Source organism: Ctenocephalides felis, unplaced genomic scaffold, assembly GCF_003426905.1.
Source record: "Ctenocephalides felis isolate EL2017-DRISC unplaced genomic scaffold, ASM342690v1 CF-g0.4_SCAFFOLD_00845, whole genome shotgun sequence".
Taxonomy (NCBI): domain Eukaryota; kingdom Metazoa; phylum Arthropoda; class Insecta; order Siphonaptera; family Pulicidae; genus Ctenocephalides; species Ctenocephalides felis.
Window position 1 is genome coordinate 69,797,682 of NW_020536999.1, and position 24,640 is coordinate 69,822,321.

Below are 24,640 nucleotides of genomic sequence, written 5' to 3' on the forward strand. Positions count from 1 at the left end.
CTGACCGTACATCGGGTCGGGAGACTTTCGATCCTTTCTCTTGCCAGTGCTCAAGTTTTTTCTTGTCTCTTCAGCAACATATTCATCGTCTGATTCGCTTCGGTGCTCCTCGCTTTTTCGATTACCACTACAGTTAGGCTGTTTTTCTTTGGCGTGGGGTACTGTAGGTTCTCTAACCATTGATTGTCAAGGTCGAGAAAACGCACTTGTAGCACTACTCGTTTTTGTCTTTATATCCATGTTATTCTTGGATTTCGATTTAATCATCTTGCGGAGGTCGTTTAGGAGTGTTTCGAGGCATTTCAATGCCTCCTTCATCTGATTCTCTTGCTCCACTCTCTTTTTATATTTCGTCTCTATGCAATTAAAGCAGTTCGATTGCTTTGAAAAAAACTTTAGAACATCCAAAATATTTCAAAATAAAGAAAACATTTTTTTCAAAAAGTCTTTTTTCCAAAATAATAAATTTTATTCAAAAATTTATAGTTTTTCAGAAATCTATTTTTTTTTTCAAAGTAAAATTTTTTCAAAAATGTTAATCTTTTAAAAAAATTTTTTTTGGTACAAATTGCCTTAAGGCACGATGCCATACACCACTAGTTGTATTTATAAAAATATTTTACAACTTTGCTAATACGTACTAACTTGCAGATAGTTTCAAATTTATTTTTTACAATTTATCATTATTAACTCCTCCAAGGAAAATTTTATTTTCACCAAAAATCTAATTTGCCAATTTTATGTTTTCTCGACGTTTCAAGCCCGTTTGGGTCGAATAAGACCCAATGTGGAAAAGGGTGTGTGTGTGTGTTTGAACAGATTTTTGAAAAGGCTATTGTTCCTCAGTTTTGTGCGACGATCGGCCAAGCTGTTTTTTTTTTAATTAGCAGGAAGGTAAAACGTTTTTGTTCACGTTTTAGCCAAAAATTCTTAGTAGATTTAAAGAATTCAAAAACTATCAGTAAGATGTTATTTGGGAATTGTGCTGTGTACGAACCGTTTCTTAGTAGTTAAATGTTGAAATATTTTTTTCCTGCTTTGGCCAAAAACTAATCAGCACATCTCCCTATCAAAAAGAATCGAATGCTTTTTGAACCATTCAAATCGGTTGATCTGTGCGCCCGAAAACGTGGACGAGAAAATGCGAACATACAAAACACACACACACACATACACACATCCATTTTTTTCTGAGGTATTCCAAAATGTTCTGAAACCATCAAAACGTAAAGAAATGCAAAAATTTTCATTTGCGATTTTCGGCCCATTACTATAACTTACCATACGTACCAGTGAAAATGACTGGTCTCTAAAAAAATATACTTATTGTGTTTTTAAGTTGAACAAAACTAATTACAGCTGTTAAATAAACTTATAAGTATTGTCAAATAACAAAATATAATAATTTTTAATAGTTTTTACAGTACTTTAGCACAATACTCAATAAAAGTGCCTGGCAGCACCCACTTGTTTGCGTGTAAAATTACAGCTACCGACGTGTTTTTAGATTTTAATTTCAATGCCATATGAATAATTGTGAAAACAATATCGGTTATTGCATTTATACCCTTCATGGTATATGTTCCAAGAAGTTTTATTACTACAAATTCGCTTAGAGAGGTTGATTTTTTGTCTTTCCCTAAATTAGGGCAACCATTTACCATATATTTTGTTTCTACATCAGATGTCAGTCAGAATTTTATGTAAATTTATAAAGTTTCTTTGGCATTTACTGGCCAAATATGCTTCTGGCCTTTGTTGGAAAATGTTATTCAACCAAAGTGATATGAGCTCCCGGTTTGAAGCAATTTTTGCTATTTTGAATTTCTAATCTACCTGCAAAGTCTATTTCACTTTACTACAATTCTTGTCCAAATAGTTTCATCCAAAGTAATCTTAGTTTCCTGATTTGGTGCAGTACTTCCAAATTCGTCTTCAGAATTGGAGGAAAGTGGTTTTGTGATATCTATCTATTTACTAACGTACTTGATCCATCTGTATTGTTTTTATCACAAAATTTTCCCATTTCTACAGTCGATAATAGCACTGCCTTGTGGATTAATTTGTTTATCTAAAAATTCACCGTCACTATCATATATTTCAAATCCTAGGTCCAAACATTTCACATATCCGCTGATTGTATTTTCTAAACAAGCTAAAAAAACATTGTTTCCATTCATTTTTCGAAGACTGACAGTCGCTATAAAAATAAGTCGTAACCATGGCAGTTTTCTCGTTTATAGTTTTTTTTTACTCAAGAATATATTTTTGAAAATTTCTGTGTCCACGCGAATGTTACTTACTTGTATCAGTGTACAAAAAGAATAAATAATTATACTTGAAAAACACTCTGAATAACATTTTATTTAGTGTGTTGAACGAACCTCGAAACAATTGTTTTGTTGGTGAAAATCTAGTAATATACTTCAGAAATCTGCATTTTTACAATGTAAAAAAGAATAAAAAATAAATAATATATATTGTCGTCGATATGAGAGTAGGCGATAAACGCATACGATCTATGGCTATTGTTATTTCGGTTCTGTTATCAAACATTTTCTATAGAAACTTTCATCAGTCATGTTGACTAGTGCTGGTACAAGAAGTAGTAACACAATTTATTTTTGTTACTATAATATATATGAAGTAACTTTGAATGCACAAAAGGATTTCTATACTTATAACTTAAAAAGTCATAAATTCATTTCACAAAACAAATTTTACATATAGTGGGAATTTTGAATTGAAACTGCCCAACCAGTCATTTTGACTGGCGTGGTATATCTAGTGTTGAGTCCCATGCTCTACCGACTGAGGTAGCCAAGCTGACCGGAAAGATTGGGAAATAACATGGTTGGAGAGTGATGAAGGACTGTGAAGACCACATTTCTTTCAAATATAGTTTGGTTTTTTATTGAAAAAAATGTGTCCGAATATCCAAACAACATTGAGTAGTTTCAAACTCTGTTCCGTTAAGCAGTGGAAGCGTGTTCCCATAACCCAGAGGTCTGTGGATCGAAACCACGCTCTGCTATTTCGGGTAATTTTAGCGAATTTGTTGAAATAATTTTGTTAAATCTTCTTAGACATTTTATTAAACCTTGTGTTGATTTTCTTGGATCCGCAAGAATTGTTGCGCGCAAAATTATATGCTACGCTTAATTTTTGAATGAGAGAAGTGTGTAAAAATATTTAAACAACATGGAGCAATGTTGGCATCGTTTCTGTGTGGCGACTTTCTTAGATTATTAAATAATATTAATAGAAATGTTATTAAGTGATAGAACCCACGACCCTGAGAATAATGCTACCCATCCACTAGGCAACTAGGCAACCGAGCAATTTATGACCAAATGACCAATAAATGTCCAGTTGTAAAAAATTTCGGTGTCCCGGGCGATCGAATAAAATTTCATTCATGTTTCTTGAACATTAGAGAAAAAAGACTTTTGTTGCAAATTTTAGTTCGTTTTCATTTTATTTAAACATTTATTTTTTATATAAAAATCATATTAAAGTTATTCATATTAAATTAATGTTGTACATTTGCAACAGATGAATTTGGAATGAATTTTGTCGCAAATATATAGCTCAAAATATTGTTCAAACGTAGATCAATAGCCGTTATAACAAATTATTCACGATTTACATTATATTAGAACCTTATTTCAACCTGAAACATGGTCTTTAATCTTGGAATATACGGCTACATTTACAATATTGCAGATACGAGAAAGGGTCGTGCAATGTGGATTTCATAAGTGAAATTAAATTCTAAACTAATGACTCATATTTTTTGAGGTGCAATTAAAAACGGACAACTTTTAAAACAAATTCAATTTTATATTTATTTTTGAAAGAAAAAACACAAATTAAAAATTAATTATTTATTCATATGAATAAAATGTGGAAAACTTTATGCATGTATTTTCCCAGTATAACCATAATTTTTTGTAGCATACAAAAAGTTTTTTATTAGATAATAATACATCGCATTGCCGTTCTTACTATATTCATTTCTAAGATTTTATTTGGTAGGTATATTCTTATTGTTACATATTTATTTGGAATAAAAAATTTAATATTTTTCTTATATCATTGAAATAAGCGCAAGAAATGGATTTTGCGATCTAAGGCGTTAACGGTTAATTTATAGAATTTCGGGTTTTGGAAAAATCAGATAATAATTTGTATGTATATATGTATGTAGGGTAGGGCGGGGCTAGTTGAGCATAGGGGCAAGTTGAGCAATCGAAATATCTCGAAAACTATTCACCGTCTGTTTAGGCATTATATGGCGGAAAGATAGAGATTTGGGAGAAATAAACATCCCGTGATTGCTAGTAGCCGCTGGACAAATGAGTGAGGCTCACGGGCGTTTTGTTTATTTTGAGACCAAAAAGTCATTCATCACGAGTTTTCGTCTAGTTTAGTCAAATGTTATTTATTTTTAACCAGGTAAATTTTATTCTTCCATATAATTATAGTACTTTTAATATGCACAGAGATTCTGGGTATAAATCTCACGTTTTTTTTTATTTTGAAATTCCGAGTTGTGGTTAGTTGAGCATAGTTGCTAAACTTGTTCTGTCACTAAGACAATTACCATTAACTTCCAGAAATTAATTATTATTTTTAAGATTTAAGCTAAGTCTATGAGTAATGATATAAAGAAATGATGATTTTAAACAAAAATACTGAATATAATGGTGAAATTATTCCTAGGTTAATTAATCGTTAATTATTCAAAGCAAATTACTATAAGTTTTGTTTTCTCTGTCCATAAAGACTATAAATATGAACTGGTTATTAAAAACTTATTTTATTTCATCACTAATCGACATTGAACCTATAGTTTCATTATACTTTCTTAGTGCTCAACTTACCCCACCTATGGGGTACATTGAGCATACTTGACTTTTTGCATTTAAACAGCTGTAGCTTTTGAATTTTACTTATTACCAAAAACTAGTATTAATACTTTTGTTAAGCGATAAACAACAAATCCATTAAGCCGTATAGCAATTTATTGAGACTTTTCATTGAGGAGCTACATCCGTTTAAGTAAAAATTTGCTTAACTAGCCCCGCCCTACCCTATGTGTCTGCTATTTCGGCTAATTTTAGCGAATTTGTTGAAATAATTTTGTTAAATCTTCTTGATATCAAATAAGCATCCGATTTGAATGAGTCAAAAACTTTCTGCTTGTGTTGACAAAACAATTGCTTCTGAGAAAAAATGTTTTCATTTTTTTTTTTTTTTGAATATCGAAAATAATTTAGATTTTAATTTTAATTCTGGCTAAAGTTCTAACTTATATACTTTAAGTGAATAATTTTAACCTTGTGATTCAGTTTATTTCATTCTTATAAATATTAGACAATATTACAGAATTTGAAAACGAAAACGAATACAAAAATTATTACAGAATTATTATTATTACAGAATTTGAAAACATTTAATATTTTTCGAACATTTCGTTACGGTACGGAAAGTTCCAGCAATTTGCCTTAAGGCACGATGCCAAACACCACTAGTTTATATCAATTTCATATCTCTACTAACATTCGCATTTAAATTTTCCCGCTTCGTCCGCTCCTTCGCATAAACCGCTCGCATATGGCAACACTATTTGATCACATGGAGCACGTGATGTTGCCCCGTTTCGCCGTGTACGTCTCCACTGACATTCCTCTTGCAGTTATCTCACTTTTGCTGAGAAATATACATCTGAAAATCATTTGGTAGACAATTTTCAGTGATAAAAGTGAATTTTAATTTGTAAATTAAAATGTCGCTGTGCAACCGAGCTGCTCAACGCGAGCACGTATTAGCCGTAACTCGGGATTTTATTTCTCAGCCCCGATTAAGTAAGTAAAATCTGATGTATGACATTTTCGTATATGTAGGGTGTGAGGTGTCACGGGATCGATAAAGTACATATATAAATCGTAATAATTGACTTAATTTCTAATTATGTTTTATTCATTGTGGCTTAATAATGTTAGATTGCATCCATGCTTAATATTTTTATGTTTTTCGAAGTTTCATGTCAAATTTATTTTACATGCATTTCAATTTTTTATACATATATACTGAAACTACTAGTCCAAAATACTATTTTGGAGCCCTAGTTATAACAATTGTTCTACAAATTTATCAAATTTTCTATAAATCACATCAAAATCAACCTTGGTTTTTCCTACAAACAATTGTCAAATTCAAAATTTGACACTTCAACTACATCTTCATATATTTATATTCACATACATGCACAGCATTATTAATTATTAAAACGATGTCTTTTCATTAGTCTCCTGTATATTATGTAATTTCATTAAATTAATTTATTTTCTCTTATACAAAGATATCATGACATGTCATGTGACTACAAAACACCTGACCCATTGGAATACAATTTGTTATGGAGGACAATCTTATTGGAATATGTTCAAATAATTTTGTTTATTCTGTAAGGTGTTTTGGATATTGCTACAATGATTCTTTTACTTTAAAATAGTAAATCATATTTGTATTTAAGATAACATTGTTAAGCATATACAAAAGTAATTATACAGACATGTGACTATCTTTGAATGTTAATCTTTTAATTTGATATATATATATATATATATATATATATATATATATATATATATATATAAGCAAAGGTTTAAAAATTAATCTTTAATTTTTTCAAACGCTTCGGCATAGGATTTTGTCATTATCAGTTGGTATAAATATAGCCTTACACTGGTTAGCTGTGCGCAGGGCACATCAATAAATAATATAAATAAAATTTCTGAATAATAAAATAATACTAGAAAAATAATAAAGGGGAATTGAAGCAATAAGTGACAAATAATTACTATAATGAAATTTAAAAAGTCCAAGACAAAAAGCATAGCATCTGCAATGCGCCCTTTGTACTTTCTAAATAAATTTTTGGGTTTAAGTATACACGATTACAATAACATGTGTTTAAGTAAATTTTTATAAATATTGTCAATTTTAATATACTTATGGGGCTTTGTACAAGTCTTTTTCGAAACCCAATAGAAAATACACCACCAGTTATACGTATAGGAAACATCATAGAATCCATCACAAGTTTTGTGTTCCTGTTCATCTTTTACTCCTTCACAATTTCCCAGGAACTAAAAAGAGCCAAAACACTGAAAATAAATTTGCACTAACACATCATATATACACTAACTTGTCTTTTAAGAAGAGGATTTTCATATTAAAATAGTTTTCATTGCAATTGATTCCGAGGCTCAAAATGATTGATTAATTTTGAGCATTGGAGCCAAATGCAATATAAACTTTGTTGTGCAATTAACTACCTTAACACAAACACACACACACATATATATATATATATATATATATATATATATACATATATATTTAGGTATTAATGAACCTGAAAATCATTTCTAAAATTAGTGTCATCAATGAAATTAAACATATTGCTTTAACAAATTAAACTAGTAACCATGTATTAAACGGCCATTGAAATTTTTATTTAATGCATATTCTTATTGAATTTTTTTTTTATTTGATTATTTATAGTGCAAATATATTGTAAAACATACTCATCTCTAGTATTTGTTAATGTGTTTCAATCAATCACTTCCATTTTTACAAAACTTACTCTTTCCTCATTTTTATAAATACATATTTCTAAAAATTTATTAATAAAATGTAAGAAACAATATTATAAACATCATCAATTTTTTATTTTTATTACGCTATTCATATTGATATTGATATTTATATTTATAGATCCAAAGATATTAATATTTATCTAATTTTTTAGCATACAAAACTGTCTCTGGTGTCAATGGACCTCTGGTTATTTTGGATGAAGTTAAATTCCCCAAATTTGCAGAAATTGTACAACTCCGACTTTCTGATGGAACTTTACGTTCAGGACAGGTAATTTAACTTCAGTTGAAACAAAATAGTTTATCGAACTTATCATAAACTTAAGTTTATACATCTATATATGTATATATATATATATATATGAATATATATATATGTATATATATATATATATATATATATATATAGTATTTACATGGTCTCCTTATAAAGGTATGCTATAATTGAATGCCATCACCATCTTTTGATTGTGATAATTGCTTTATAAATTAGATACACACAGTATTATACTAAATATATATATTAGGGTAGTCCTTAACATGAATATATTCGAATTTCTTTTTTCCCTGGGGCTCTAGAAGTTTTAGCTATTAATATTAACTTTAAGATAGTCTTCAGTTTCTTATTGAAATAACATGGAAAAAATTCTATTTGTTTTTTTGAATTTTATAACTCAATGACAAACAAATCAAACGTAACAACTGCAGTCACATTTTATAAAAGATTTGACACTACACAAAAAAGGTTTCTTATAATTCTTCATTAAATCTATTGACTTAAGAGTTAATTGAACTTAAAGTTATTCTATAATCATAATGTAAATATTTATTTTATGAAATATATCATATTTTTGTTATGAAATTTTTATTTTTTATCAATATAAGCAATTACAGTGATATTCTCAAAATTTTGGTGACTTGTCACTGAGTTTTTTTGTTTATTGTTTTATTGTATACGAGTATGTTAGATTGATTGCTGAGTTATGAAATTCTAAAAAACAAATAAAATATTTTCCATATGGGTGCGGACTATCTTAGTTAATATTAAGAGCTAACACTTGCAGAGAATTTTTTTTATCAATTTGGAAGTATTTGAGCTCCTGGGAGCAATGAAATTTCAAAATATATATCCACATGAAGAACCACCCTAATATATTAAATATGTGTGTATATACATATATATATATATACATATATATATATATATATATATATATAATTTATATATATATATATAATTTATAAAATGACTGTCATAGCATTCATTTATAGTTTTATCATATAATTGCTATATTATGTACGTATTTATGAAATTCAATTCTCTGTCCGTATTATTAACATGTTTTCACAATTATAAATATTAACGATTTGAAATTAAAATAGGTTTTGGAAGTCAGCGGCTCCAAAGCTGTTGTACAAGTTTTTGAGGGTACCTCAGGAATTGACGCTAAGAACACACTTTGTGAATTTACTGGTGACATTTTGAGGACTCCAGTATCAGAGGATATGTTAGGTAATCTAACTCAGCATTAAATAAAAATTAAAAAGCAATTTGTTAGTGTTTTGGTAGCATTTCATTATTTTTTATATTTTAAAAAGATATATACTCGTATATGAAATTTAGAACTGCTTCATACATATGTGTATATATATATATATTATATATATATATATATATATATATATATATATTTATATTTATATGGTTGTATCTTTATTTCAAGTTTTTTGTCTTGTTTTATTACAGAACATTATGAGTTTTTGCTTTTCTGTGTGAACTTGTCCATTTCCTAAATGAATGACAATTTGATATTGCTCTAAATAATTATAAATCAAAAACTTGTTACTTTCTCATAATTTTTCTAAAACTAATTACTACTTAAATATTATATTTTGAATACGTTATTTAATTTTTTGAATACAGTTTTTAATAAAAAATCACCAAAGTTTTGCTAATTTCTCATTTCATGTTTAATCATTTTTGTGGTATTAGTAACTAACATTTTTTTAATAATTATAGGTCGTGTGTTCAACGGATCAGGAAAGCCAATTGACAAAGGACCCCCAATTTTGGCTGAAGATTTCTTGGACATCCAAGGTCAACCCATCAATCCCTGGTCTCGTATCTATCCTGAGGAAATGATCCAAACTGGTATATTTAACAGCTGTTATGAATATTGTTTTTTTTTTAGTAATATATATATGTATACATGTACTTATCCAAGATTATATACATCTACTTATCATTATTTAAATGTAGTTGATATATATCCACAAATTTATATTAATTATATAAATTTTATTCATAGTTATCCTATTCATAGTCATTCATATTATTCATAAGTTCAGTCTTAAATAATTAATTTTTGTCTATTAGGTATCTCTGCTATTGATGTGATGAACTCCATTGCTCGTGGACAGAAGATTCCTATTTTCTCTGCAGCTGGTCTGCCCCACAATGAAATTGCTGCCCAGATCTGTAGGCAAGCAGGTTTAGTTAAAATCCCAGGAAAATCAGTTTTGGATGACCATGAGGATAACTTTGCCATTGTGTTCGCCGCTATGGGTGTCAACATGGAAACTGCCAGATTCTTCAAACAAGTTAGTTATGATTCTTTAGTTTTTGAACTTTACACTAATTGGTCATAAAGCCAAGTTTTGCACTGATGGTACATTTACTAAGTAAACACTTTCTTCTAGGATTTCGAGGAGAATGGTTCCATGGAGAATGTGTGCCTGTTCTTGAACTTGGCCAATGATCCAACTATTGAACGTATCATTACCCCACGTCTGGCTTTGACAGCTGCTGAATTCTTGGCCTACCAATGTGAAAAGCACGTGTTGGTAATCTTAACAGACATGTCCTCATATGCTGAAGCTTTGCGTGAGGTATCAGCTGCCCGTGAAGAAGTACCCGGACGTCGTGGTTTCCCAGGTAACTATAATTTTTTCAATTTTAAGTATCCAGTTTATTTTAATAAATATATACAGTAGAATCCAATTAGTATGACGCCGGATATATTGACAACCGCTTAATATGACGTAATCGCACTAGGAATTTGGTTTCCATATAAAATTCCTTAAAAAAACAGCTGTCTAGTCGGATATATTGACATTGCTTACATTGACATGTTGCTTATAATGACATGTCGCTTTTTGCAAAAAAATATGTCCAATTATAATGACCGACATGATTTTACATGATGTGGCCAAGTCTACGAAAGCAATTACTATGTCTTTTGAGCACAATAGCACCAGGGACTGTTTTTACAATAAAATTCTGTAAAGAAATCAATCAAAAATTACTGATTACTTGCATTAAAAAAAACACATTTGTATGTTTATGGGTAGGGTAAACTAATTATTGATGGCCTACCACGAATATCTCATAAACAAATAAAATTAGATTTTTTTTTAACAATTATATTTGATAGTAGAGGGCAAAAAATGTATGAACTCATAACCAGTCATCTTTATTCTTATGACTTTGCTATTAGAAGATAAGCAGCACATGACTGCGATAAAAAGGACCAGCTGAACCTTTACTTTGACAAAGGTGTAAGCAATAAAATAGTAAAGTTTTAAAAAAAGCAATTTAACAAGAGATTAATTGAATAAATTGTTATTCCGGCTCTTCTGATGAATATTTCTGACCAATAGCAGATCAATGTAATATACTGTGTTGTCTTTGTAACAAATGTACCCACAGAATTAATATTTTGCGTTGGTTCAATAATGTAGCGTAAAATGCCTTTAAAATTTAATAGAAGAAATTGTGTCTGTTCGCCCCCTGGTTGTTCCACTTTACCCCGTATGTGAGGTAAAATGGGTCAGATACCAAATGTTTAAAAAATAGTAAAAAATATAATATTTATATAATTAGGAATTATGTACGTATGTATGTAAGTTTTTCTGAACATAGTTCAATAGATGCTTCTTTGATGTATGTTATGTGTTGTTCATTGGGTTTAGACAGTATAATTACTGTAAGTCAAATTGGACCGTCGTGCCCCCGTCCTACCCTATAATTTTATTTTATATTAAATTTTAATGTGTAATTTTTATTTTTAATTAAAACGTTTGTATAGGCTTTTCTTTTAAATTACTGAAAAATGTAACATATTTGCATATTAAAAAGTTTTTCTTCAGTACGCTTTTAATGACGACCGGTTAGTATGACGAGATTTCGGCGTCTCTTCGATGTCATACTAAGCGGATTCTACTGTATATATTTATTATATAAATATATATAATTTTTTTTTCAAGGTTTGTTTATAATTTTTTTTTCCAACTTCTAGGTTACATGTACACTGATTTGGCCACAATTTATGAACGTGCTGGACGTGTTGAAGGCAGAAATGGTTCTATCACCCAAATTCCAATTTTGACTATGCCCAACGATGATATTACTCACCCTATTCCTGATTTGACTGGTTACATCACTGAAGGACAGGTATTAAAATAAATAATAGCTTATTTTTAGCCTTCTGTCATATGATAATGATTGTATATTATTCTATAGATCTACGTAGACAGACAACTGCACAACAGGCAAATCTACCCACCTGTAAACGTATTGCCTTCCCTGTCACGTTTGATGAAATCTGCCATTGGTGAGGGTATGACACGTAGAGATCACTCTGATGTGTCCAATCAATTGGTATGTAGAAAAATATAAAGAAAGTTTTCTGTAACACATCACACTTAAAATTTCTATAATGTTTAAAATTTTTAGTATGCTTGCTACGCCATTGGTAAGGACGTGCAGGCTATGAAGGCTGTCGTAGGAGAGGAAGCTTTGACACCTGATGACTTGTTGTACTTGGAATTCTTGACGAAATTTGAGAAGAACTTTATCTCACAGGTATTGTTTTAGTTTCTGATTATTTTCATCATATTATTAATTGGAAAACTAAAAGCGCAATAGTAAAGCAACATTATTATATCTAGAATTAATTTTAATTTGTTTTATCAATTTAAACAAATTTTTTTTCTCCCAGGGTAATTATGAGAACCGCACAGTATTTGAATCTTTGGACATTGGCTGGCAATTGTTGCGTATCTTCCCCAAGGAGATGTTGAAGAGAATACCCGCTTCCACCCTCGCCGAGTTTTACCCACGTGATTCTCGTCATTAAAAATCTTACTAAAGTTTCCATCAATACCATATTTTATTTCCCTTTATATGTTGTCTTCTCCATGTAAAGAATATTAAATCAGTTTTTGGGATGTCTGGTACACTAACCACATCCTTAATGTAAGGAAAACATGAAGACATGTTTTAATGTTTAAAGAAATTGTAGATACTTATAAAATAATGATTCTATTGTTAAAATGAAAGTATGTTGTTGTGAAACAGTATTCTGCCGTACTAGCTACAAGTTGTTGAAATATTATTAAATTTTATTATTATATTTGTTTTTTTTCTGTATGGTTTTAAATTACATTCCATGATAATTTTCAGTTTTATATAATCTAATAAATTCAATTTAACTGTTGAAATTTGATCATATTGTGTATATACATAGCAATATAAAATATAAAGTTACACATTGTCTGTTTCATTATAACTGTACTGCAAAATTAATTATTTTGATTGTTTGTTACTGTATTATTAAAGTTATTCAGATTCAGTCAAAATTTAAATGTTTGGCCTAAACTTATTATTGAAATATTGCCAATAGTGTATTATTACTTAGCAATTATGTATAAAGATTTTATTTATTAAAGCAATATTCGAATGTCTGTAATATCATAAATTATGTATATAAATAAATATATCAATGTGAACAATAACAGAGAACATAAGCTCAAATTCATCATACTATGTCTGAAAATTCAAATATAAATTGTTTTTAGTGTAAATAAATAATAAATGTATGAATAAAATAAATACAATTATTAAATCTGGTTTGCATAATTTTTGCCCTATCATAATGAGTCCGATGTATATAAAAGCTTCCTTATACATAGTATAACAATATTCTGCAACCACAAAAAAAAGATGTAATGCCAAATGTGGTTGCAAAAAAGTTGGACTCTTTTGTTCCCTGGCGTATACTTATTGTCAATGCCAATCATGTTCTAATGTCGAGTCGGCAACTTTAGAGGACTATGATAACAATGAAGAATCGCTAATGAGACAATTTACTTATATACAAAGTGAAGAAGAAAAAGAAGTATAATAAGAAGAACGAAAAGAAGAGGAAGTAAAAACATTTGAAAATTATGATTCCGACGAATAATTTCATTTTGCTGCTTTTTTATAAATTCCATCCTTATTTTTAGCAACCCAAATTCAGAAATATCATTTTAAAATAGTTCCGAAAGAAACAAAACCACAACAGACCCGTGAAATAGGCCTACTGAGCCAACCGCGTAAAAAAAACGCGCTAAGCACACTATCTTCTAGGTGGCGTTTAAACGTACTTTTGAAAGTGATGTATCTTTAAAACGATGGCTCTGAGAAAAAAAAAGTGTTGATGCATTTTTTGTAGATAATTTTTAGAAAATATATTAGAAATAAACAGAAAACTCACGATTTTATAAAAACTTTTTTTTTTCAATTTTTTTAAAAATCGAAATTATTTTTATTATATATCAAAAAGAATAAAAGCATATAGATAAAATCAAAGGAATCTTTCACTAAAGGAATTTTAATTGTTTTTTTTTTATTTTGCTTTCACACAAAAATTGACAGAGTTATGAATGTTTAAAGACGGCCACGCAAATTGGAAAAAAAAGAGTGCGCGTAAGGATCACACGCGATTGAAGTAAAACTTTTAATATTGTATGAGTAGGCAATTAAAATAAAAATAAAAAAACATCATATTTAAATTTTAAAAATTATTTATTAATAATCACATAACATCAATAACACAGCTTAAAACAACAGCGATAGATTAATTGCTATCATATTTCATATATGATATAATAGGTTTGTGATAACTGAAATGAGAGGCATAAATTTTGCTTTGTAAACTATGTACATTTCTTGAGAAAACTGCATCAATAGTCGTGCCATATCTTGTGGTTGATTCTAATGGAGAATTATTCATTGTTAAATTAAATTTATTATTTAAAAAATCAATTAATGGTTGAGATTCTTCTGAACTAAATTGACATTGAAATCTCCAGCAATAATTAATGGTATCTCGTTGTCATTAGTATTTAAAAGTTTTGCACCCTCATTAGAAAAATGAAGTAACTGCTGATGAAGAAATTTAATAATATTTGATACGTTTTTATTGGGAGAAATGTAAAGGACGACTATAATTAATATTTGATTCTGAGTGTTCACACAGCGGACAACTGCAATATCACCTACTTGTGTAATTTAATTAGGAATATCCAGTAATATTGTTGGCGCAAGAAACTGCATAGGAGTCGCACTATGAAGAGTATCTGAACATGAATGATAGACAGCTACACCACCTGCTCTTGAGTTTGATCGTTTGTATCGAGTAACGCAGTAATAGTTCGGAATATCAATTCGTTCTTCATTATTAATCCAAGTTTCCGAAAATAACAAAAACGTACAACGTTGTAGCACTTTATCTAGCAGATCAGGCAAATGAGCTCGTAAACTTTGGCAGTTAAATGAAAACAATGATATGTCGTTCAAACTTATTATCTCACTCAATTTTTCTTCTTGTGTTATTAATCTACAAGTTGAAAGTCTTTGGAATTCAGTTTGTAAGTCCATTAATCCTGCTGGCCGTTTTCTTCCATGATAAAATTTTTTGTCGTTGTTTTTAGAAATGATGAACAATCCAATAATGCTGGTAACTCGTGATAATGCAACATATAGAAGCTGCTGATTATGTGTTTTATTGTATTCATATACAATTTCATCAAAAGTACCACCTTGTGATTTGTGTATTGTGAGTGCACAAGCAGACACTAAAGGAAAATGATTTCTTTTGGCAAATATGGTTTTATTTCTATTCATTGGAATAGATGAAGATCTCCTGAGAATCGGCACAGCTGTCCTACTGATATTAAGAGTTTGAATATGATGTGCAGCTTTCTTCCTAATTTTGTTACCTATCTTACCAGGAAATTCAAACCATAAACGTAGAAGTTCATCATTATCGCCACGTTCTATGTACTCTAATTTTCCTACACAACTCCATTAGTTGTTATTATGTAAAATTTATTCAGAACTAAAATTATTTCATACGGCAAACCCCCGGTATCAATAACCGATTTTTGTGAAAATGCTGACGAATGTATGATTGTTGATCTGTCGCATGGCAACCTACACAAATATCCGTGGCAGTAGATATTATTTTGTCTTCAACGAGATTCAATATAAATTTATTACATTCCATGACACATTTATTCTCTAAGAAGAGTCTTATTCCATGAGGACATAATACAGCAACCTTTTCTTTTGTAAAAAAAACGTGATTCAATTAATGCAAGTTCATATAGGGTTTGTTTAGCGTTCGACTTACGCATGACATGACGGGAGTGGATCGCGACTCGCGACATCAGCGCTTACAGCGTCGTAGTGTTCAACTTCACGTTGGCGTTTTCGTTGCATTTGTACGGATTTACACCCGTGTCGCGCCCATGAAATTTTTACACCCATATCGCGCCTAAAGAAGTTTTACTTCAAAAAGCTTTTATAAAATTTCGAGTTTTCTGAAAATAGTTTGTACTAAAGTAGTGAATCTGCTAGAATCTATTAAGATGTCTATAATGAAGTGAATTCTAGATGGAATGTGAATTACTTTTTTCTGGTGGAAATGGCGCTCAATAAACCATATGATTTAACAGAAAAAACTTCGTATATGCTTCTTATTTGCATGATAGCTCACTCATTTTACACGCAAAAAACTTATAACAGCACTCATTTTAAAGCTTATGTTGTGAGCACTATAAAACCCAATTTCACTGAAATACATAAAATGTAAAACCTCGACACTAGATTGCTTTAAATACAACAATTAAATCTTGAACAAAATAAAAAGCGACTTTGCTCTTTCAAATCTTGCTTAATATTTTTCCTAGAACACTTCATGTAATACTGATTTATTAAGATTTTTATTGACATTATTTTGTTCATTACATGATTTTCGTTAAAATGTATATTTTAGGAGATATTTGCAAAAAAACGAAGAAAAACGCCAAAAGTATTATATGAATATTTAGTGGCCAGTAACTTGAAAAGTGTTAGCTTTTTTGAAAAACTATAGAATTTTTTTCTTATAATTAGTTTTTCTGTCGATTTCCGACATTATTTTGAAAAAATGTAATAACACAATTGAGAAGGGGTGTCATCCCCCCGGGGGGTGATGGCGGAACCCGAATTGTTTTCACTTTTGAACTTGAGGGTAAGATGAACCTAATTCCAAAATTTCATTCAATTCGGAGCACAGTAAAAAAATTCAGAGGTTATACCCTTTTTTCCTCTCCGTTTACTGCACTATTTATGCTCTACAATTTTGTTTTAGGTAATTTTGCGATAGAACTGACTTAGCTGAAGATCGTGAAAAGATCATTTTTTTACCTTTGATCTTGTGCCAATTTTTTAGCTCGCACCGGAACTTTTGAGATTCCTTCTATAATTGCATTTTAAGCAATTTTGCCAAGTTACAGCCCATTATGAATTATTGTAACCATCATGTGCCGATTTTAGGTTTAAATTGACTAATGATCTGATTTCAAAAAGCTTCAAATAGAAATCATCTTAATTGTAAGGCAGAAAATGAGAGAAACTCTAGGCTAGTCTGAGGTCAAGTGCGGCCTTACCTGCTAAGCACGTTCGAGAAACGAAACGGTGAAAAGCTTTCGCACCGCAAAGGAATAATCATGGAATAATCTATCTTATCAAGAAAAATTGAGATTTAGCTACATAAGTGAAATTTTCAGCAGTTGATTTCAAAAATAACTAGTTGGTATTGGTATAGTATTTATAATTATATTAAATTATTTATAATTTAACAGTATTTATATTTATATTTATATAATAATGCATTTGAAAACATTTAATATTCCTCGAACATTTCGTTATGGTACGTGAAGTTCCAGCAATTTGCCTTAAGGCACGACGCCATATACCCCACTAGTTTAAAATCGATTCGGTAGAATGAGCTTAAATGTGGACGAAAATTTAACATCAAAGATACATCGAATGGCTTTTAAATTTCTGAAATCGGTCCAGCCGTTTTTGAGCAAACGTCGATGAATGGTCTAATTTTGACAAATGCCAAAAAAACGATACCAATTTTTGCAAACTTTGACGAATTTTTAAAGCTAAACGAGTTGTCGTAGGGCGGTTTCGTCGTTTTTATAAAAACTAATTATATATTTATAAAAACTAATTAGCACAATTCCTAACCAATATCTTTCGAACGGTTTTTGAATTTTCAGAATCGATTCAGAATTGCGGACTAAAACGTGGACGAAATTTTTTTCACTTTTCTGCTATTTATAAAGAAACGGCTTGGACGATCGTCGCACAAAACTTAGAAACGCTAGTTCTCATCTAGATACATCGAATGGCTTTAAAATTTTTGAAATCTGTTGAACCGTCTTTGAGAAAACGTCGATTTACGGCAAAAAATCTGTTCACATACACGCACACGCACACACACACATACTTTTTCCAAAATTGGGCTCATTTGATTCAGAATGGCTTGAAACGTCGAGAAAACATAAAATTAGCGAATCGGATGTTTTTATGAAAACATAAAATTCTCCTTCGGGAAGTTAAAAATTTCGCTTTCACTAAAAAAGACGATCAAAAATATTGCCAAATTTGATTTTATTTGATTCAAAAAGTTCATAATTTTTCATTACCATTGAAGAAGTTTGTAATGAAGTTAAAACCATTACCTGTGTTCGATTATGATTCTCTACAGCTAATTTGAATTTATACACCAGATTCTTTCATAATTTTCTAATTTTGGTTCACTATACCATAATATAATTTTTTTCAATTCGATTTCAATCAAGAACAGTAATATTTCTATGTAAAAAAAATACAAAGGAATTAAATCAGGTACATTTAATCAACAACTTTTTTAATTATAATTCATGTCTTATTGTATACAATTATAAGTAAGCTACTTATAAGCATTTAAAAACTTGACACTAAACAAATGCAATACATTAGTGAAAATTTACCTAATAATTTGAAGCAAAAAGTTCTATTTTGGCAAATACTTTCTTTCTTGGTACTTAGCATGAAATTGACTCTAGCTAAAGCCATTTGTACTTATTTATAATTAAAGCGTACTTAATTTTTTATTTGGCCATAATGTCTTATTCGTAATAAATTGGGTAATCAAAAATCACAAATGCAATACATTCTATCAATGCTTATTTTGTAAATTACATAATGACAAGTCAAGTACTAATTCAATTATCATTTTAAATGATTTATATCTTTAGTACGATTTGCTTATAATTACATTGAGCATGAATTGAATCTTATTAATATCATTTTATGATGAATGGCTCATTAATAAATAAATAAATACACTAATCAAGTCAACAAATAAAATTTAGCACAGCTTATTGTCGGAAATTTGACACTTTTAGTTGTAACCAGAATTATTTCTGGCATAACTTAATTGAGCATATTTATATAGTACCTACATCACATTTATATACTAGAAAGATAAAAACAACAAACTGAATTATATTCAGTAATTAACTTTCTTCTAAAAATATGCAAATGTCAAATGCAATATTTAAAATAATGATATGTACAACATTAATAACTCATATCATGGATGTGCCGATTCAGATGTTTTTGATTTGAACAATTTCAGTTTACAAGAAATGCATTTAAAATTAACAACAGTGAATATCTATAGATACAGAAACAAGTTAATATAAAAGTGTTTGCTTTCCTAAGAAGCAAATTTTTATCATTTGTTAAATTATTTCTTATTAAAATTTAAAATACAATAAAATTAAAATTAAGTCGAGGTGTAATAAAATTGTATAAAAAAATATTTATTGGCATTCTATCAAGTAGAATATTTCAATTCGAGAATATAACCCGCAACCTAAAAATAACACTTAAACTAACATTTTGTTCAAAAGTCGTCCCCTAAGCCTCTTATTTCAATATATGATGTGTCACTACTTTAAAATGCTATTTGAATGAGATTTGACGTGAAAATATTGCTAAATTTCATAACAGTTTTGGATATGCTATGTTTGATCTCCAAATATAAGACGTGAGTAAACTTACAAGCTAACGTAACTAGATTAAAAATTTGCAACTAATACAGTTAAATTGTTTTCTGTTATCATGGAGCTAAAAGCATACAAATATACAATTCTACTTACATTTTATATAATTCCAGAGTCCGTTTCAACTACAATTTTTCAAATATTTTTAAATGTAAATTTATCAAGTGTATGCAATCTACTTGGCAATATTTAATGCCACAAATTATACATTCAAATGCATCGACCAAAATGCTGCATATTGATAAATACAAAACGGAATGTGTAAGTTAAACAATTTAACATAGAAATTTAATTCAAATCATAAAGCGTCTTAATTCCCATTCAAATCGGCACATCGATAATAATTAATATTTTGGCAACTTAGTATTTCATTGTCATAGTACTTACTTTGCACTTTCATTTAAATATTTTTTTAAATTCTATATACATACGCCAATGAAAATTTATTCAGCTAAATTGTGGGCTTTTTGCCGACGTAAATCTGACTTTATTGCTGCTGTCATTATGGTTCCCACCAAAAGCATGAAGCTTAATGACAGATTGGCCACCATGTCGCCGAAACCATCCAGAAGTTTTGCGTAGGCCATTGTGAACAAAATGCCGAAAGTCTGGAAAAAATGATATATATAATAATAATAATAATGCATACTATTGTCAGATAAATTTTCAATTTAATTAGCGATGCTTTTAATTAGTATTCTAACTAGTTGGTATTGGTATTTTGCCTTGAGGCAAGTTACATGAACTTCCCGATTTGTGTAAATAATCGACTTAATTAATAAAATATAAATTAACTTATGAGTGATTAAATGTATTCCAGATGGATTTATTACACATAATTGAAAACGAACGAACATGTTAAACACGGGAAGGAAATTTTTAAAAATCAACAATTTTTATAATTAAACCAGTTTCCGCAGGTAAACAAGTACTCTATCGCTATACCAAGTAAATCGTCTAACTTTAATTTTAAGTAAGGCCATAATATTGCAGTAAGGTCTTATAGAACTTACGGCCATAATATTTCAATAAGTTTTATAAGGCCATGGTATATATCGCCAAAAAACGTTCCATAAAAATCGGCTTAAATTTTATTTTCAACAGTTAATTACAAGAGTACGGCTCGGTAGATTTTCAACTAAAATTAATCAGTATCATTACCGACTAATATCTTTCGAACACCTTTTGATTTTTTAAAATCGATTCGGTAGTATGAACTTAAATGTGGACGAAAAATTTTACACTATTTTCCAAATTACAAAGAAACGAGGCCGGAGAAACGATAATCCTCATCGAGATACATCAAGGATGAGCAACCCGCGGCCTAATTTAAATATTAGTTTAACAATATTGCAAGAAAAATTGAGAACTTGTCCAAGAGCAATAACGCATTTCGGTATTTAAAGTAATTAAATAAGTATGTTTTATAAAGTCGCGAGGGTTAAATCACCGTAAATTAAAAAAATTAGTGAACAATTTAGAGCGTGTATATGGCGATAATTGTAGAACTTTCGTCATTTTGGTAATGCAGAATAATTTTTTCTGCAGAATCTTGTGTTTCACTTTCCATATTTAGAAAAAGGAAATGTGAACAAATTTTAATTATGATTCCAAATATTCAAAGCTAGCAAGAGAGGTGTTCTTTTTGCCATTTAACATCGATATAGGCACACAATATTGCATGAAAACCATCACAGAAAGCATGCAAAATAATACAGATTTAAAAAATATATTTTTTCATTAAACATCGTTTTTTTTATAAAACTCATGTCAGCACTGAGAAATTTTTGCTTTTGAAATAAACGTAAAGAAAATTACGATAAATTCTTTTTTTGGAAGTACGTATGTATGCGAACAATTACACAGGTCCACAAAGTCGATGGAAAATAATTAAATCATTTAGAAAAAATTATAGCTTGAAGACTGTGCCAGTTTTTTAAATATTTTGTGTCCCAATTTTGACTATAGATTTATCTTCAGCGGTAAAAGTTACAAAAACATATGTCACGCAATCCAGACAAATTTTTTGTGGATCTGTGTTAATTTCAATCCATCCACCGATCCACTGGTCAAAATTGAGTGAAACATATCAAAGCTGCATACACGTTGCTACTTTCCGCACTAAAAAAATTAAAATGAAGAACAATATTTAAAAAAACGGTTGATATTGACAAGGTTATATAAAAAAGCAGTGCCAAATTTCTCATTAAAGTTTTCAAGTAAATTAGTTTCTTTGTTTAACTATTATTTGTTTTCATTTTGTATTATTATTATTTATATACACTTATAATATACACACGTAATTACATAAAATATATACTTTTTTCAAATTTGTACATTGTTCTGTTCTTGTTGCTATTTTGTAATTTTGTTGCAGTAACATTATTCCCATGCTCAGTCAATGAATCTTTTTGACTTAATATTAGTTCAGACTTTTGAGTTTATGAAAAATCACTCATTTTATTCAAAAAGAAGAAGCAATTTATTTTTTTAAGCTTTGTTCTTTATTTTAATTTTTTTAATGCGGAATGGAAAACTACATACGACTCCAAATTTCACTCTTTTATTTCAGAATAGTCATTTTAGCTCGATAATCGATCACTTAACAATTATCGTCCTTTTTGAGAACTTTTTTATTTGAAATTCGATCAAAATTTGTCTGAGCTTATGGAAAAGCGTAAATTTATCAGCTCTATCCGCTGCAACATTTTAAAAACAATTCTTAGATATTGGCAACAAAAATGGTTACATACGATAAAACTAACTGATTGGCAGGCTTATCCTGTCAAATATTTCTCGATGTGCTTAAGAAGTACCTAGTTTTTGACTGCCTTGCAGAAGGGGCAATTTTAGCAACAAAATTTTTGAAATTTAATATTAAAATCTAAAGATATAACTGTTTTAAAAAGATAATTGGATTTTTTTTCCAGAGTTAACATAATTCAAATATGGATGTTAGTATTTTAGCGTTGTGTTGGTTAAATTAAAAATGTAATTTGTGTTAGCTGCCCCTTTCATTTATATACTATATCTTTATAGATTCACAATTAGCCATTTTTTATACTAATGATTTTCTAAAAATATTTCCTGTGGCAAATTGTTTGTCGGGTCAGCTAGTATACATATATAAATTACGTGCGGCCCGCCATGAAGTTTTAAAATTTAAATTGGCCCGTGGGTTGAAAAGGTTGCTCGCCCTTGAGATACATCAAATGGCTTTCAAATTCCTGAAATCGGTTCAGGCGTTTTTGAGCAAACGTCGATGAAAGGTCTAATTTTTAAAGTTAAACAAGTTGTCGTAAGGCCGTAATATTTTAGTATGATCTATAACAAGGATGAGCAACCAGCGGCCCGCGGGCCGCATGCGGCCCGCCGGGTGTTTTTCTGCGGCCCGCCAAGCATTTCTCAACTACAGATTATTTTTCTAGATATTTTATCAAATATGGCTGTAAAGGTTAATTTATTCGTCAGCCAAATTCTGGTAAAAACTCTTGTTCGAAGAAATAGCATTTCCTGATAAAATAAATATTAGTTAATTTAAATATTAGTTTAACAAGCTTCAATATTGCAACAAAAATTGAGAACTTGTCCGAGAACATAGCAACAACGCATTTCTAAATTTAAAATAATTGAATAAGTAAATCTTATAAAGTCGCGAGGGTTGAATCATTGTAAATTTAAAGACTTCCTGACAATTTAGATCGTGAATATGTCGATTTTCAATACTAAAGTACGTTAACTCAATAGTGATGCAATGCTTAAAAAAGTATACGACTCAAATGACGAATTACAATTGTTTTTAGATATGAAATAATAATTATAGTCTCTGCGTCACTTTGGTAATAAAGAATAATATCTTTTGCAGAATCTTGTGTTTTACTCTTCATATTCAAAAAAAGAAAATGTGAACAAATTTTAATTGTGATTCCAAATGTTCAAAGCTAACAGACAGCTGTTTTCATGTAAATGTTTTTTTTCGCCATTTAACATGCAAAATAATACAGATTTAAAAAATGTATTTTTTTTAGTAAACATCGATTTTTTTTTATAAATCTTTTAAAAAAACGCAAACCAAATTATGATAAATTCTTTTTTTGGAAGTACGTATGTGCTCGAACAATTACATAGACCCAGAAAAGTCGCTGGATAATAATTAATTCATTCAGTCAAAAATCTATATTGAAGATTGTGCCAGGTTTAAATGTTTTTCAATATTTTTTGCCCTAATTTTGACTATAGATTTATCTTCAGCGGTAAAAGATACATTGGAAAACATATGTCACACCGAATCCAGACAACTCTTTTTTGTGGACCTGTGTTAATTTCAACCATAAAATTCATCAAAACTGAGTAAAACATATCAAAGCATCATACTCGTTGCTACTTTCCGCATTAAAAAAATTAAAATAAAGAACAAAATCTATAAAAAAGCTGATATTAATCAGCTTGTATAAAAAAAAACAGTGCCAAATTTTTTATTAAAGTTTCCAAGCAATTTTTTTTTTAAATATTATTTGTTTTCATTCTGTATTAATATTTATGAACACTTATAATATACACTCGTAATTATATAAAATACATACTATTTTCAATTTTAATTTTTGTTCTTTTCTTGTGCAAATTTTGAAATTTTGTTGCAATTGCATTATTCTCGCGCTCAGTCAATAAATTTTTTGACTTAATTTTATCAGACTTTTATCAGAATTTATGAAAAAACTTCAATTTAATTAAACATTAAATTGAACATTTAATAA

General features: G+C 29.4%; 2 protein-coding genes across 2 annotated transcripts in view; one reads left to right on the top strand and one right to left on the bottom strand.

The window, feature by feature from the left end:
* Positions 1-5,736: 5,736 nt before the first annotated feature.
* Positions 5,737-13,046, top strand: LOC113364074 (V-type proton ATPase subunit B-like). The gene is made up of 10 exons (XM_026606535.1): positions 5,737-5,870; positions 7,823-7,941; positions 9,054-9,183; positions 9,691-9,822; positions 10,048-10,271; positions 10,371-10,605; positions 11,969-12,123; positions 12,193-12,330; positions 12,406-12,534; positions 12,671-13,046. Exons 1-10 carry the CDS (start codon positions 5,792-5,794, stop codon positions 12,806-12,808), a joined length of 1,479 nt encoding a protein of 492 aa, XP_026462320.1. The 5' UTR covers positions 5,737-5,791; the 3' UTR covers positions 12,809-13,046.
* A 7,162-nt stretch (positions 13,047-20,208) lies between these two features.
* LOC113374676 (feline leukemia virus subgroup C receptor-related protein 2-like) overlaps positions 20,209-24,640 on the bottom strand; it is a 40,885-nt gene continuing 36,453 nt past the window's right edge. The window contains exon 15 of the mRNA XM_026614655.1: positions 20,209-20,494. Within this exon, the coding sequence (XP_026470440.1) occupies positions 20,330-20,494 (165 nt within the window). The 3' untranslated portion in view covers positions 20,209-20,329. The remainder of the gene's footprint in view (positions 20,495-24,640) is intronic.